At 40.1% G+C, this 18,213-nt stretch overlaps 1 protein-coding gene across 2 annotated transcripts in view; it reads right to left on the bottom strand.

The window, feature by feature from the left end:
• The window catches only part of MELK (maternal embryonic leucine zipper kinase), a 79,011-nt gene that overhangs the window by 43,726 nt on the left and 17,072 nt on the right, over positions 1-18,213 (bottom strand). For both annotated transcript variants that reach the window (XM_082642426.1, XM_082642427.1), the window contains exons 6-8: positions 17,803-17,871; positions 15,954-16,046; positions 10,999-11,097 (exon numbers count right to left, since the gene is read on the bottom strand). In XM_082642426.1, the coding sequence (XP_082498552.1) occupies positions 10,999-11,097; positions 15,954-16,046; positions 17,803-17,871 (261 nt within the window). The remainder of the gene's footprint in view (positions 1-10,998; positions 11,098-15,953; positions 16,047-17,802; positions 17,872-18,213) is intronic.

Below are 18,213 nucleotides of genomic sequence, written 5' to 3'. Positions count from 1 at the left end.
CCCAAGTTAATGGACACAAAAAGAAGCTTGGGGGCTTCCCTGGTGGTGCAGTGGTTGAGAGTCCGCCTGCCGATGCAGGGGACACAGGTTCATGCCCCAGTCTGGGAAGATCCCACATGCCGCGGAGCGGCTAGGCCTGTGAGCCATGGCCGCTGAGCCTGCGCGTCCAGAGCCTGTGCTCCGCAACGGGAGAGGCCACAACAGTGAGAGGCCCGCGTACTGCAAAAAAAAAAAAAAAAAAAAAAAGAAGCTTGGGATGGGGATCATTTTCTGCTCTGGGAGTCTACGATTCTCTTGAGACTAGCAACTACAGAGATGAGAAACAATATCTCATGGTGGTATGAGAACGGGCTCTGAGCTTGACTAGCTGAGTTCAAATCCCAGCTCTGCCACTTACTAGCTGTAAGACCCTGAGTAAGTTATGTAAGGTCTCTGCCCCTTAGTTTCCTCATCCATAAGAGGGGGACAATAATAGCAACTACCTCACTCAGAGCAGAGTCTGGCAAATAAGAAAAACTCAGGAATGTTTAGTATTACTTTTGTAATAAAATAAGAATAAGCAACCATGTGCAAGGGTCACAAAAATATGAAAAACACATACTTCAGAATGCTCTATCTCCCCGGAGGAAAAAAAAGGAATTGGGGGAGAAAAGCAAAAAATTTCAACAAAAAAAAAGACTGATGTAGATGCTCTAGGCAGAGGAGACTTCAGCACAACCCAAATAAGCATAGAACTCTACTTCTGTATATCTAGAGATAGAGACCCAGACCTGGCCTGCTGAAGGCACCTCCCCCACTTTCCACATCAGCTTTAGAGATTCAAGACTCAGACAAAACTTTATTATTCTACTTTTTAAAAAGTTATTACTAGCAAACCAAATTCAACAGCATATTAAAAGATTTATACACCATGTCCAAGTAGGATTTATTCTTGAAATGCAAGTTTGGCTCAACATACACAAATCAATATATGTGATAGACCACATTTACAGAATGAAGGTGAAAAACATGATGTCAGTTAATGCAGAAAAAACATTTGACAAAATTCAACACCCTTTCATGATAAAAATACTCAACAAACTAGGAATAGGAGGAAACTACCTCAACATAGTAAAAGCCATATATGAAAAATCCATAGCTAACATCATACTCAGTGGTGGAAGACTGAAAGCTTTTTCTAAGATCAAGAACAAGACAAGAATGCCCACTTTTCACCACTTCTATTCAACACAGTAATGGAAGTCCTAGCCAGAGCAATTAGGCAAGAAGTAGAACCTTTACATGATTCAAAACTTAAAAGGTACAAAAGAGCACAGAATGAAAATTCTCCCTTCCCTCTCCCAATTTTCCTCCCCAGAAGGAGCAGGAACTAGCAACTTCTTATATCTCCTTCCATATTACTCCAAATAATATAAACATACCTCCCTCTCTTTTATTTTTTACAAAAATGACAGTATACTATACATACTTTTCTACACCTTGCTTTTCCCCTTAACAATATATCTTCGATATCATTCCATATCAGTATTTAAAGAGGTTCCTCATTCACTTTTATGGCTATAGAATATCTGTTATAAAGATGTACTATAATTTAACAACAATGTTTTCCAAAAGAAACAGGAAGCACTGTCAAAGACTCACAGGGACTTCCCTGGCTGTCCAGTAGTTAAGACTTTGCGCTTCCACTGCAGGGGGCTTGGGTTTGATCCCTGGTCGGGGAACTAAGGGGAACTAAGATCCCATGTGCCGCGTGGCATGGCCAAAAAATTTTTAATTTTTTAAAAATTTAAAAAATAAAAAAATACACCAGGGAAAAACAATTTATAGCAGAACAGCCAGGAAATTTCTAGGGGAAAAGTAGAATAAGAGGGAGCTAATTTTACCAGACATTAAATAAATGGTATTATAAAAAATCCAGTAATTAAAACAATTACATATAAAACAAACATAGACAAAAAGTTAAATACAAAGAAATAAAGAGCCCAAAAAAAGAAATATGTAAATGTAGGAATTTAATATATAATAAGACCATCATTTCAAGTCAACGGGAAAATGATGGATTATTGAATAAATAGTTCTAGGACAACCAAATTTCTATTTTTAAATAAATAACTGGTTATTTTTTAAAACTGGATCTCTAGAAACTATCACAGATATTATATTTGTCATGTCAACTAAATATAATATGGTATCCTGAAAGAATACAGAATAAGAAAAGGACATTAGAGAAAGATTAGTGAAATCTGAATAAGTACAGCATTTAGTTAAACAGTAATGTACCAATGTTGGTTCCTTAGTAGTGACAAACATACCACAGTAACATAAGATGTAAACAATAGTGAGAACTGGGCAAGGGTAAATGGGAACCCTCTGTACCACCTTTGCAACTTTCTGTAAATCTAAAACTATTTTTTTTTTTTTTTTTTTGCGGTATGCGGGCCTCTCACTGTTGTGGCCTCTCCCGTTGCGGAGCGCAGGCTCAGCGGCCATGGCTCACAGGCCCAGCCGCTTCGCGGCATGTAGGATCCTCCCGGATCGGGGCACGAACCCGTGTTCCCTGCATCGGCAGGCGGACTCTCAACCACTGCGCCACCAAGGAAGCCCTAAAACTATTTTAAAATAAAAATTTTATTAAAAAAGAAAGAAGGTGGGTCTCTATCACTTCTTATACCAATATTAATTCCTGGCAGATCAAAGAACTAGTATTTTTAAAATGTAAAAGTACTAGAAAAAAAACAAGGGGAAAAAATGTAAATATATAGACTTTAACACATAGGACAAAGTATTAAGTCCTTGGGATGATCCATAGCATGGTAGTTAAAAATACAGGCTCTGGTGACTTTCCTGGTGGCACAGAGGTTAGGAATCCGCCTGCCAATGCAGGGGACACAGGTTCGAGCCCTCGTCTGGGAAGATCCCACATGCCGCAGAGCAATTAAGCCCGTGTGCCACAATTACTGAGCCCATGTGCCACAACTACTGAAGCCTGGGCGCCTAGAGCCTGTGCTCTGCAACAAGAGAAGCCACTGAATAAGAAGCCCGCCCACCCCAACAAAGAGTAGCTCCCGCTTGCTGCAACTAGAGAAAGCCCTCGTGCAGCAAGGAAGACCCAACACAGCCAAAAATTAATTAATTAATTAAAATTGTATAAAAAAATATAGGCTCTGGATCCAGACCACATGAGTTCTTGCCCCAATTCTGCCAATAATTAGTTAGATAACTTTAGACCAATTATTTTCCCTCTCTCTGCTTCACTTTCTTCATCCTTCAAAAGGGTATAATAACAGTACCTACACCTCACTGGACAATCGTGAGGATTAAATGAGCTAATCCATGTAAAATGCATATAGTCACATGTCACATAATAAACTCTCAAGAAATGATAGCAATTACTACTATTCCTTATTGTAGAAGCATTCTTATAATTTAATAAGAAAAAGATTAGCAACCTTAGAGAGAGAAAATGCTATGAACAGGCATTCACAGAAATATATATACATACACACACACACACACATACACACATATATATATAAACATTTAAGTAATTACTAAGGACACATGAATAAAGCATCAGATGCCACTTCCACCCATTCAATTAATCAAGATCCAAAATTTTGATAAATAACAATATTGGGGAGAGTATGCGGAAGCAGGCACTCTCATATACTGCTGGTGGGAGTATAAATTGGAAAAAAAATGATGGAGCAATTCTACTACTCACTACTTAAGTCCAAAGAGGTATGCACAGGGTATCTTACTAAGCATCACTTATAATAGTGAAAAAAACTAGAAAATAACTGAAAATGTTCACAAGAGAATGGCTAGACATACTATTTATAAGAATGAGTTAGTACTATATGTGTATCAAGGCACATACTGTTGAGTAAAGAAAGATACAGAATAATATTAGTATGACACCATTTATGTTAAGAACAAAATACAAGATACTACAAATACAAATAAAAGATCTGGAAGAACCAAAGTAATAACAGTAGTTACCTATGCAAAGATTGCAGGATTGGGGACAGATATTGGAGAAGAGGTCATGAGAATGTTAGTTATCTGTAATGTTTTAATTCTTTATACAGAGAATGTTTTTATGCAATAATGGGGTAATTAAAAATGAATTTTTTAATGATGTATACAAACTTAGAATAAAGGAAATTTCATGATACCATGCAGCCATTAAAAGATAATGAAAACCTAGGGGCTTCCCTGGTGGCACAGTGGTTAAGAATCCGCCTACCAGTGCAGGGGACACGAGTTCGAGCCCTGGTCCGGGAAGATCCCACATGCCGTGGAGCAACTAAGCCCGTGCTCCACAACTACTGAGCCTGCGCTCTAGAGCCTGCGAGCCACACCTACCGAGCCCGTGTGCCACAGCTACTGAAGCCTGTGCACCAAGAGCCCGTGCTCCGCAACAAGAAGCCACCACAACTAGAGAAAGCCCACGCACAGCAACAAAGACCCAATGCAGCCAAAAATAAATAAATAAATTTATTTAAAAAAAAAAAAAGACCTAATCAGATCTAACAAGTGGTCTTAAAACCTGAAATTATCAAGACTATTTGAAATACACTTATGCACATTATTGCTAACAGTGAACCTCAAATCCAAGTACATATGGCTACATTGTCATCACAATTACAAGATTTTTAAAAACAAGGATCCAGAATATGAAAACAAATCTCTACAATTTTTTTAGTGACGTTTAAAGGCAAGAAACAACAGCAAAGCAAATTCCAAGTGAATCACATATTTAAACGTAAAAAAAAATAAAACAAAAATGCTAGAAGGAAACATGGGAATTTAAAAAAATAATCTATGTAGGAAAGGCTTTCCAAATATGACAATGAAAGACAGATAAATTTGACCAAACAAAAATAAAACAATTCTTGCATAGCCAAAAAAAAAATCTTAAACATAGAAAAAGGTGACATACTATATTGATGGGATTATGGAGAAATAGGCATTTTCATGCTACTGCTGGTAGTTGTACAAATCGATAGAACTTTGCTGGGAAGCAATTTGGCAGTATCTAATAAAATTACTAATTTACATACCCTTTGACCCAGTAACTCTTCCAGGAATTTTCTTACAGATATATTCACAATGTACAAAATGACCACTTAGAAACTACTTAAACACCCATTAACCTAGGACTGGTTAAATAAATTAAGGTACATAATATACACTGCAATTCTATGAAGTGTATTCTATGAAAAGGTTCTGAGCTGGGTATGAAATGGTGTGATTTCCAAGACACACTGTTAGGAGAAGAAGACAAGATACAGAACAGTGTTCGTGGTATGCTACCAGCTGTATGAAAAATCTGGGAAGGGGATAGCATAAAGAGATAAAATATAAGATTCCTTAAATATTATAAACTAATCTGAAAAAAATACATAAAACTCTGATATACACTTTGTCACTAGGTAAATAAACAAACTTATGCCAAGAAATTTGAAAAATTAGACAAAATAGACACATTCTTTATGTTCAAAACTGATCTCCTTATCATCCCTGCCCTACCAGGAGTCTTCTCCATCTCATCTGATGGCAGCTCCAACTTTCCAGTTGCTCAGGTTACTCCCCTCATCCCATCCATCAGCAAATTAGGTTAGCTATACCTTCAAAACACAACAGATTAGTCTAAACATATATCCTGATTATGTGGTGGCTACATGAATCTATATGTGTGTTAAAATTCGTAGACCTGGGGCTTCCCTGGTGGTGCAGTGGTTAAGAGTCCGCCTGCCGATGCTAGGGGACACGGGTTCGTGCCCCAGTCCGGGAAGATCCCACATGCCACGGAGCAGCTGGGCCCGTGAGCCATGGCCGCTGAGCCTGCGCGTCCAGAGCCTGTGCTCCGCAACGGGAGAGGCCACAACAGTGAGAGGCCCGTGTATCGAAAAAACAAACAAACAAAAAATTCGTAGACCTGTTACACACAAAAAAGTTATTTTACTCTATGTTAATTTTAAAATACATTTTTTTTTAAAAAGACACCCCAGGGCTTCCCTGGTGGTGCAGTGGTTGAGAGTCCGCTTGCCGATGCAGGGGACATGGGTTCGTGCCCCGGTCCGGGAAGATCCCACATGCCGTGGAGCGGCTGGGCCGGTGAGCCATGGCCGCTGAGCCTGAGCGTCTGGAGCCTGTGCTCCGCAACGGGAGAGGCCACAACAGTGAGAGGCCCGCGTACTGCAAAAAAAAAAAAAAAAAAAAAAAAGACACCCTGAGGGACTTCCCTGGTGGTCCAGTGGTTAAGACTCCGTGCTTCTACTGCAAGGGGCAAGGGTTTGATCTCTGGTTGGGGAACTAAGATACTACATACCATGCAGCACAACCAAAAAAAAAAAAAAAAAAAAAGATACCCAGAATCCAACCACTTCTCACTACCTCAATGACCACCATCTCTTATCTGAAAATTACTACAATATACAATATCCTCCTCACCAGTCTCCATGGTTCTCCTCTTGGCTACTTTTAGCCTATTTCCGTCCACACAGTAGCCACTATGGTCCTGATAAAATCTAAACCAGACCATGTCTCTCTTCTGCTCAAAACCCTCTAGTGGGGGCTCTTCCCTGGTGGCACAGTAGTTAAGAATCCACCTGCCAATGCAGGGGACCTGGTCTGGGAAGATCCCACATGCCGCAGAGCAACTAAGCCCGTGCACCACAGCTACTAAGCCTGCACTCTAGAGCCCACGAGCCACAACTACTGAAGCCCGGGTGCCACAACCACTGAAGCCTGCGCACCTAGAGCCCGTGCTCCGCAGCAAGAGAAGCCACTGCAATGAGAAGCCCATGCACTGCAATGAAGAGTAGCTCCCACTCGCCGCAACCAGAGAAAGCCTGCGCACAGCAACAAAAGACCCGATGAAGCTAAAAATAAATTAATTAATTAAATAAATTTATTTTAAAAAGAAAACAAAACCCTCTAGTGGCTCCCCATTTCACTTGGAGAAAAAGCCAAAATCCTTATGACAGCTACGGAGCCCAAGGCAGTTGGAGCTCCTGTCCCGAGACTTCATTTCCTACGGCTCTCCTCATTTACTCCACTCCAGGGGCCCTAGCCTTCTGCCCTCCCTTGACTACACCAGGCATGCTTCTACCTACTAGCCTTTGCTCTGATTCCTCTGCCTAAAACATTCTCTCCCTTGATAGCCTCTTGACTAACACTCTCACCTCCTTCAAGCCTTGCTCAAATCTTACCTCTGACCACCTTATTTAATATTTAATAATGCAACCAGCCCTTCTCTTCCCTCCACACCCCTCCCCATCTGTTCTCCTGATTCCTCTTTACCCTGCCCAATTTTTTCTTTTTTGTAAAGCAAGTATTATCATCTTTTAATATAATTTGTTTATTATGCTTATTATCTTTTTCTACCACCACCACTATTTTTTCCTTACCACTACAATATAAACTCCATGAGGGCAGGGACCTTCCATCTGTTTTATTCACTGATATATCTCAAGCATCTAGAAAAGTGCCTGGCACAGATTAGGTGTTCAGTAACTATACTGAACTTAAGACTTAAGATTTAAGAATTTCATCCTAAGATGAGTAAGCAATGAGGGCACTGAGATAATGGGAGGCCAGTTCACCTAGGATAACACCTACAGCCCACAGGGTGAACTCTGGCTTGTAGTACTTGAGTGAAATGGGAAAGAAGCCACTGGAGAGCTTCCAATAAAGGGATGCGACCTGACTTACTATTTTTAAATCTTCCCATAAAGAAGTCACTGGTGGGGATGGACTTCCAAGCACATTCCATAACACCCCAAAATTCCAACCTTATACTGCCCCCCCACACACACAAGAAAAGAAACAGTAAAAGGAAGAATACTCCCAATCAACTTTATGTGGCTAGTAAAATCTTGAAACCAACAACAAACAAAATAGTTCTAGAAAGGAAAACTACATATTAATCTCTGAACAAATTTTAAGTCCTGAACAAAATACTGGCAAACCAAATTTAGAAACGTATGTCAATAATAATAGCTAGGACTTCCCGGGTGGTCCAGCGGTTAAGATTCCACCCTCCCAATGCAGGGGACCCCGGTTCGATCCCTGGTCAGGGAACTAGATCCAGCATGCCGCAACTAAAAGAGCCCACATGCTGCAACTAAAGATCCTGCATGCCGCAAAGAAGATCTCGCACGCGGCAACGAAGATCCTGCATGCCACAGCTAAGACCCAGCGCAGCCAAATAAATAAATAAATAAATAAATAAATATTTTTTTAAAAAAGATTGTTCAGCCTTTCATTAAAAATAATAATAATAATAGCTAACATTTATTGAGCACTACAATAAATGAACTAACTCATTTAATCCTAACAACGCTATGTTATGACTACTATCACCCATTTTACAGATGAAGAAGCTGACACACAGAGAAGCTAAGTAATTTGCCAAAGTCCACAGATAGAAAGTAGAGATCCTGGATTTTAAAAATACCAATGAGATTCTGATTTAACTGCTCCAGGAGTTGGACCCTATATTTTTTAAAGCACCCCAAGAGATGCTGGTATGCTGCCGGGGTTGTGAACCACTGCGCTAAGTCCATCAGCTAAGGCTTCCCCCTCCCTGAGAGAGATTACCTGGACATAGCCAGGGCAAGAGATGTTTTAGTGAGGAGTTAAATATTAAACAAGAAGCAGAGAGGAGAAAACATGATTGGTAAGATCCTTTCCAACAAGGAAATTCTATGATCATGTGTCCCCACACTGTCTTTCTAGAATTCTAGAAGGTATAAGATTTCATGCTATAACACCAAACAGATCCAATTCTACTTCATCTTTGGAGAACCTTGTCTGTCAGTTTATTCTCTGGCATGCAGTACCCCCAGCAAAAAAAGAATATGGGAAAACATACTAGTAGCTTGTAATACTAAAGTTATTTTCAGAACAAAAAACAGGGCTCTACTTTATAGAAAGAGTGGCAAAAAGAGGGAATAACTCAAGAGGTCAACCTAATGTTTTTCGAAAGTGTAACTGGAAAATTGTTACTGAGCTGCCCAAAGACCAAGCCTCCTTCCCACTCCACATCTGTTAACTAAAGCTGAAACTACAAAGCAATCTTAACACTACCCTCCCTGTATCCTGTTGTTGACACGGGGAATGTGGCTCTGTGAGGTCAGGAACTGCTATCACAGGCAGGAAGCAGAGCCAAGGCAACAACTGCTACCCTACAAAGTTTAGGGGAGGCTTTGTGAGAAGAGATGGGAGGAAATACAGGCTGTCTTGGCTACCCCAGCAGGCTCCAGGAGGTTGGCCTCCAGCCCACTGCCCCATCCATCTCCCCTCACTAAGGAGAAGCACAAGCACTCACGGTTCCCCAAAACAGTGGCAACAGCTACTGCTAACATGACTTCTCTTTGATCCTGCAGAATCAGAGCTCCTCAGCCTTCAAGAAATTGGAACTACTGCAATTCCATCACTTCCCAAAACTACTCTTGCAGTTTGGGCACAGATTTTAAAGCTTTTTCCAGGGTGGGATACAGGAAAAACTATTAAGTCAAATAAATAAAATAACTGCAGATTGAACTCAGTGCCCTCAGACTTGGTTGTTCAGTAGGGTAGGCAAAGAGCCAACTTTTGGTAGAAAGTGGTTCTACCACTTTCAATTCTGTGTGCTACTTTCCAGAAATGAGAGCTGATTTAGGTAGTCTCCCTACCTAAAGGGTGTTAGAGACCTAATGGTCCAGCCACATAAAACTTCTGACCATTTCTTCCCACGCTTCTCCCATCTTACGCCTTGGCTGATACTGTCTACCAGGCATGCTCTCTCCCACAACCCTTTCTGAAGTGCTTCTAACCTTCTTTTAAAGCCCAGCTCAAACCTCACTTACTATAAGATGTTCTCCTAAATCCACACCCACTCCTGTATTAACTTCATTTAATCTCTGTCATAAAATGGCACCCCTCACCCTTTCCCCTTTTTAGATAGCCTTGTATCTCTCTCCAACAAGAAATCTGGCAGACAATGATTAAGTTTCATAGATCTTTGTTTCACATCTTTCAGTATCTCATACAAAGAAGACCTTTAGGAAATATTTGTTAAATAGAACGGAATTCAAGCCGCATTCAGAGAAGTTGCTCTGCTGGTCTGACTTTGGTTTGCTATGGACACAATATGGTGCTCTTCCTCTTTACATGTCTTCTTTTGTTAGCTTGCTTTGAATATTAACTCTTTAAAAAGAATTTTACTATTTTCCTTTCTATATATGATTTTTTAGTTTTTTTAATTGAATATAGTTTATATAACATAAAATTCACCCTTTTAAAGTGTACAGTTCAGTGGTTCTTAGTATATTCACAAAGTTGTGTAATTATTACCATTATCTAATTCCAGAATGTTTTCATCAACCCAAAAAGAAACCCTGCACCCGTTAGCAGTCACTCCCCACTGCCACTCCACCCCTCCCCGCCAGCCCCATAACCACAAATCTACTTTCTATCTCTGACATATATGATTTTAACAAAGCTTACAGTACTCTTAACTGTGGTTTTATTATACCTTAAAGCCAAATTTTACCTTCAAAAAGAAACAGTTTCTCTTATTTTAACATAACTCTAAAGAAAGATGTGATTTAACACAGCAGCTTACTAAGGCATCATTTCAGGATACAAAACAAAAACTCTTACCAGAAAAATCAGCTTACGTGTCTACTTTCCCATTTGTTTTTGTTTTATTAAGCTTCTTACTGAAGTATAATGTTCATATAGAAAAGTACACCTATCATAAGGTATACTTTGATAAGTTTTCAAAAACTGAATACAAGTATAACCATCATCCAGATCAAAAACCAAACAGAAGCCCCACCATGTCTCTCTTTCAGTCACTAACCACCTCCAAAGAGTAACCACTATGCTGACTTCTAGCAGCATACATTACTTCTGCTTATTCTTGTACTTTCATAAACAGAAGCATATAGTTTGCAATATAGAAAACTTCTACAATGAAATTCTGTGCCTTGTAATACTCACCATAATCTTCTTGTACAAAGCCATGACATTATCATCATCAAATGGTAGAAAGCCACACATAAGTACATATAAGAGTATGCCCATGCTCCAAACATCTGCCTGAGAAGGAGAAAAAAATAATAGTTAAAAAAAAATTAGAACGCATTTCAAAATGGCACTACATAGAATCTTCACAGAGCTGGAACAGAGCTCAGAAATCATCCAATTCAACCTGCTCCTTGTACAGTCTGAAGCCCAGAAAGGAAGGCTTGTCCAAAGTCACCCAGTCAATGGCAGGCCACCCAGGTAGGTCTCTTGACAAGTGACCAGTTCAGTTCAGAATGACCAGTTCAGTGCACTCCCCTCTAATGCTCAATAGAAAATCATTTCTAGTTGCCTGGGATGGATTGGGCATGATACGGAAGAAGATGAGGTTAAGTCTCTGATTCTTTTTTAAATTGATTTAGGCTGCAGTGGGTCTTAGTTGCAGAATGCAGGATCTTTGCTGTGGCATGGGGGATCTTTTCTTTTTTGGTTTTTTTTTTTTCAATTGCGGCATGCATGCGGGATCTAGTTCCCCGACCAGGGATCGAACCTGGGCCCCCTGCATTGGGAGTGCAGAGTCTTACCCACTGGACAACCAGGGAAGTCCCTAGGTCTCTGATTCTGAAAGACAAAACTATAGTGCTACTGAGGGTTTATTACATATGAGGATTATGTAAACATGCATGAGGATGTCAAAACAAGTCTTAAAATTTACTGCTGATAATCTGCAAATGTAACTAAGCTATACTATAAAGTCCTCTCTATGTAGAGACACCTTAATAAAGTTCAACAGTTGATTTTTCAAGGATCGAGAATAGAAATTAGCCTGCCGGCACAAATAGCCCTACAAATCTCAAAATCCCAGAAAGGATACAGTAGAAACTAACACGACATTATAAAGCGACTATACTCCAATAAAAATTTTTTTCAAAAAGGGTGGGGGGGGGCAAGAAAAAAAGAGTCCCAGAAAGGAGCTTAGCCTTTATGTAAGATATCCACGCCACCGACGACTGAGAAATCACAGTTCCCACCCTCATCTAAGCCTTAGGAAAATTTTAAGAGGTAAAAGGGCAGCATGTAGCATGTTTAAAGAAAAAAAAAGGTGGGGGGAAAGGACAGAGGGGAGAAACAGAGTTAAAACAATTTCAGCAGCATCACACATCTAGGTAGTACCTATACTAAATAACACAAATTTGGGGCTTCCCTGGTGGCGCAGTGGTTGAGAGTCTGCCTGCCGATGCAGGGGACACGGGTTCGTGCCCCGGTCCGGGAGGATCCCACATGCCGCGGAGCGGCTGGGCCCGTGGCCGCTGAGCCTGCGCGTCCGGAGCCTGTGCTCCGCAGCGGGAGAGGCCACAACAGTGAGAGGCCCGCGTACCGAAAAAAAAATAAATAAATAACACAAATTTCACACCTACTCTTGCCTACCAAATAGCATCAAATTATTAGGACTCAACTAGGAAGCCCCGAGTGAACAATTTACTTTCAAGCAAACACCAGATTTTTCTTCCAAGTTGCAGGAGGTCAGAAATTAACCATTTATGCCTGAAAGATATCAAATGCTTCATCTATAAATTGAGTCTTGACGGCATGGCACTCCTGACCCGGGTGTTATAGTCAAGGTAAAGAAACTACACAGGAAAGAGTGGGCTAACATGGCCTCATCAAATGCCAAAAGAAGAAGTCAAAAGAGAGATTACATCTGAGGTTAAAGGAAAAGATGAAGCAAACAGTAGTAACATCCCCACAGAAATCTACAAAAGCCTACTAGAGGGAAAAAAAAGCAGAAAAAGTATTCTTCAGTTAACGCATCAAAGCACCTTCACTTCACTGTTTTGAAATGGATATGAGAATAAATGAATCAACTAAAACCACAAACCAAAGCAAATACAAGTAAATCTATAAGCTACCAACTGCCAAATAAGAAAAAAATAACTGGGAGGAAGAGGGGTTTGAAACCACTTCCTCTGAGAAATTACAAAATGAATTAGAGATGTTTACCATAGAACATTCCTTAAAGCATGATCTGGACCATGAGCAACAGAATAACCTAAAGTACTTTTTTTAGAATGAAGATTGCTAAAGCCCCACCTTAGAAAACAAAACCAAAATCTCTAAACATGCACAGCCCTGAGCTCTGCATATTTTAACAAGTGTCCCCAGACAATTCCTTGGTATACTGTCCTTAAGAAACTGTCCTAGAAGGATGGAAAGTTGAACTAAAATGGGTAAGAAAACAAGATCCTATAGGAAAATCTTGATGCATTCAAACGAGCAGGGCCTCATCACCAGACCTCTAGGAATCTTGTGAGCATCAGGCATATGATTACCACTCCTTCTGGGAGACTGAATGGAACAGTGAAAAGAGTAGAGGTGTGCAGTAAAGCCTCACTCAGTTCAAATCTTGACCCACAGTTGCCAGCTGTGACCCTTCAAAGGCACTTAATTTCTGAGCCTCAATTTCTTCATCTTCTTTATGTTATGAAACAGAGTAACAGTATTCGCTCCAAAGGATTTTTGTGGTGCTTAAATGAAAATTATAAAAAGGATCTATCATGTGGAACCCTTGTGCACTGTTATGAGAATGTAAAATGTTGCTGCCACTACAGAAAAGAGTATGGCAGTTCCTCAAAAAATTAAAAATAGAATTACCATATGATCTAGCAATTCCACATTTGGGTGTACATCCAAAAGAATTGAAAGCAAGGTCTCAAAGAGATATTTGTTTCTATCAGCATTATTCACAATAACCAAAAGGTGGAAGCAATCCCAGTGTCTACCCATGGATGAATGGAAAAATTAAATGTGATATATACATGCAATGGTATGTCATTCAAGCTTAAAAAGGAACAAAATTCTGATACATGCTATACAACATGGATGAAGCTTGAAGATATTACACTATGTGAAATAAAGCAGTCACACACAAAAAAAAATATTGTATGATTCCACTATACAAGGTACCTAGAATAGTCAAACTCATAGAGATAGAAAGTAAAAGGGGGCTTCCCTGGTGGCACAGTGGTTAAGAATATGCCTGCCAATGCAGGGGACACAGGTTCAAGGCCTGGTCTGGGAAGATCTCACATGCCGCAGAGCAACTAAGCCCATGAGCCACAACTACTGAGCCTGCGCTCTAGAGCCCGTGAGCCACAACTACTTAGCCCGTGTGCCACAACTACTGAAGCCCGTGTGCTAGAGCCCGTGCTCCGCAACAGGAGAAGCCACTGCAATGAGAAGCCCGTGCACTGCGACGAAGAGTAGCCCCCACTCAATGCAACTAGAGAAGGCCTGCTCGGAGCAACAAAGACCCAACACAACCAAAAATAAGTAAATAAATAAAATTGATTCTTTAAAAAAAAAAATTCAAATTGAGGGACATTTTACAAAATAACTGGCTTCCTGAAAGATTTCAAGGTCATGAAGATAAAGAAAGCCTAAGGAACTCTTTCAGATTAAAGAAGACCAAAGAAACACAACAATGCGATGCCTGATCCTGAATGGAATCCTGGACTGGAGGGAAAATATAGCTATAAATGACCCTACTGGTACAATTAACACCATCTGAATATGAATTTTGGATTAAATAATTGTATCAGGGACTTCCCTGGTGGTCCAGTGGTTAAGAATCCACCTTCCAATGCAGGGGGCACAGGTTTGATCCTTGGTCGGGGAACTAAGATGCCGCATGCCACGGGGCAACTAAGCCCAAGTGCTCTAGAGTCCACACGCCGCAACTACTGAACCCACCCACCTTGGAGCCTGCGTGCTGCAACGAAGAGCCCACGCACAGCAACCAAGACCCAATGCAGCCAAATAAATAAATAAATATATATATATATATATTTAATAAATTGTATCAATGTTAAATTCTCTGATTTCAATAACTAAAGTGTGGTTATAAAAGAGAGAATCCTTCCTTTAGGAAATATATACATGGTATTTAATGATAAAGGGGTATGATGTCTCCAACTTACTCTCAGTTGGTTCAAAAAATAATACACATACATATAAACATAGAGAATGATAAAACAAATAGGGAAAAATGTAAACAATTATGAATTTGGCTAAATATATACAGAAGTTCCTCATTCCACATTTGCGACTATTCTGTAAGTTTGAGATTATATCCAAATAAAAGGTCACCAAAAACAAGTTAGTCCCCATCTTCTCATGTTACAAATTAAGTAAACCGGCATATCTCAAAGTTTCTCCCGCTTAACACCAGTTCCAAAAGATGCTCCACGTAAAGACTGGATTCTGTAGGTGCATAAAATTGAGACCAGCTGCTGTCTGTCATGTTCTGCTCTCAAAGGACACTGTACAGGAACATATTAAGATTTGGAGATGTCCTTAACTAAAGAAAACTGTTCAACCTAGCATTTCCAGATCTTTTGACAACTAAACCTTTGTAATTTTATGATACTAATATCAGCAAAACCAGTACTCCAGAGAGTGGAAGGGGCTGACTAGCTTGCAGTAGCCAGTGGTTAAGCAGGCAATGTCCAGGCCTTCTGAGCCTGGGCCTCTTACACGGGACTGCTGGCCTTGAATAGTTGGCTGTGAACAAAGTACACATTTTCTCTGTGCTAACCAGCATCTCTGAAAACTGCGCCTATAATCCTGGCCTCATGTTCTACCTGGCTGGACTAATCAGTCAAAAACTATGGCACAGTTAAACACAAAAGCAACCACAACAAGGACACCAGAAATATATCCTTGTTTCAGAAGTATACTGTGTATTATTATATTTATTGCAAGTTGTTCATTTCACTTATTACTTTACATATCTCACTCTCTGAATAGACAGCTCTTTGATTAACAAGTTTATTTCTTACCTCATTACACCCTCAATATACAGGGCCTGACTCACTACAGGTCACCAATGAACATACATTGGCTATATATTGAATTAATCAGTGAATAATTACCTCTGATCCCAGATATGATTTGCCTTGTATTAACTCAGGTGCTGCATAAGCAAGACTCCCACAGCATGTCTGCAGGTGATAATCCTTGTTACCCTGCCAATAAGATAAAAATGAAACACTTAACTACAGCCCTTAAGAAAATTAAAACCCTGATAAACATTCTTCAGCACAGCAGAGAGATGCTAGATGAAGAATTACCCCAAATAATAAAAGACTTCTGCTGCCAACTCAATACTCTGCCTATGTGCACGCATGCACATGTGGCTTCCTCTTCTCTGATTTCCGATACCACGACAACCCAACACAAAAAAAATCCTTCTTCCCTTAGCTCAGTCAAGTCAGGTTCGTACTTCCCTAGGCATCCATTAGCATAATAATCAGCTTAGCATACATCCAATCACCCATGTCTTCCCACTCCCAAGTACTCAAGGAAAAAGGGTTATTTCTCTATGGGACCCTATCTCCAATATCAAATCTTTACAAATACAGAAGAGTTTCTTCTCCCCTAGAGGGAAGAGAGCAAATGCTACACAGAATAGTGCCTTGGGAGTCTGCTTTCTAGACTCGGTTATAACGCAAATCACGACCTGAGCTTCCAGATTGTTCAAATGAGGAATCTGCTCAACCTCCTCTGGTCTCCCACAGAAATATGGAGACATAATGAAAATGATACCACTGCCCAACAGTTATACAGAGTTCCACAAATGGCAGATGACTTGTGAAATTGTGAAATTTCATTTACAACTGCTACAACACACCCAGAAGTAAGCTCCTCAGCTTAGGAAAGCTGAGGCCACCCCCTCCCAGCCAACCCCTGCTTTTTGAGATGGTGTCTGTGTGGGTTGAATCTGTGGCAGCCATAAATAAAGGCTAAGGGAGTCTGTCACACACATTCTCCACTGCCTCCTGTGATGAACATGACTTAAACCAGCATATCTGCTCAAAGTATGCTTTATCTTTATTGCCTGCTGATCAAAAAAAATGCCTTCTAGCATTTGGTTCCCAGACACAAGACTCGCCTGACAATCTCTGAAGAGCCAAGGGAAGGAGAGGAAAATCAGAAAGAACCAGACATTCAGCCAAAGGGGCAAAATCTGCCTCCCTTTGCATGCAGCTAATTCTGACTGGGGCAGGAAATAATCATGGGACTCCAAAGGGCTGAGACAGGTCTGAAATTTCAACATCCTTAATGAGGGTAGACAGCTCATATTAGACACTGTGAGTACCATCATTAGAGAACTCGGGAGGAAGCTTCCTACAGCAGCCACACAGGAGGAAGTTCAAAGTCACCTCAAAGAGAAGGTATGCTGGAGAACACCAGTACCTAACTATGGAGTGCAAATTAAAGAAATACATCACGGTATAAATTTTAAAGTGCATATGGACTTTTTCCTTCTTCTTTTAAAAGGAAAGGGGATTGTCTCTCAAAATGTAAGTAACTGTTAGTTATATAACCATTTGGATAATGAAGAACAGATTTGCACTAAATTCCCAAAACTCATATCTAAATGAACAAAGGCATCATCTAGTGGCAACACACTCTAACTGCAAGAACATGGTCAATTCAGCATTCACACTGTGACGGCCTCCTGTCACCTAAGTGCTATAAATTCTCTCACAGCATACCTATGGGGTCTTCAGCAGGACCAACCCTGGACCTAGAGCAGTGGTTTTCAACCTTGGCTATATATTAAAATCATCTAGAGAACTTATAAAAACCATAAAATTGAACATTCTTCTCAATGGATGCAACCAGGCTCAATAAAGACTAAGTGGAAGTCAGTGTAAGATAACATACTAAGAGGTACACTGACAAAGGAAATAAATGCATTTTTATCTCTGCACTTACCTTGGGTTTTGCACAGAGACCAAAGTCAATCAGCTTTAATTTATGATCTTCATCAAACAACAAATTTTCCTGAAAAAACAAAAATTTTTCATAACTATATACTGTCTTCCTTATATCACATCCCACCTCTAGCTATTTCTAAAATCACTTTAAGGTTGTTTATATTAAACAGCGTGGGTACAAGAATGAAAATCATTAAAAAAGAATGAAATGACAAGAACATAAGGGAAGAGAAGATGAATGTTGATAACTATCCTGCTTCCCCTCAAGACACATTAGCATAAACCATTTTCTCTTTGGTGCTCTGAGGTTCAGCTACAAGCAAACACAATGTGTGCCAAAAGCAAGTTTGAACAAAAAGAACAAGTTTGAACTCAAATCAAAGTGTTGGGTATAAACAGAGGGAATGGA

The sequence above is a fragment of the Mesoplodon mirus genome, assembly GCF_964341445.2.
Source record: "Mesoplodon mirus genome assembly, chromosome: 1".
Classification (NCBI taxonomy): Eukaryota; Metazoa; Chordata; class Mammalia; order Artiodactyla; family Ziphiidae; genus Mesoplodon; species Mesoplodon mirus.
The sequence above is the reverse complement of the archived record's forward strand: the minus strand, read 5'-3'. Positions and strand labels throughout refer to the sequence as shown.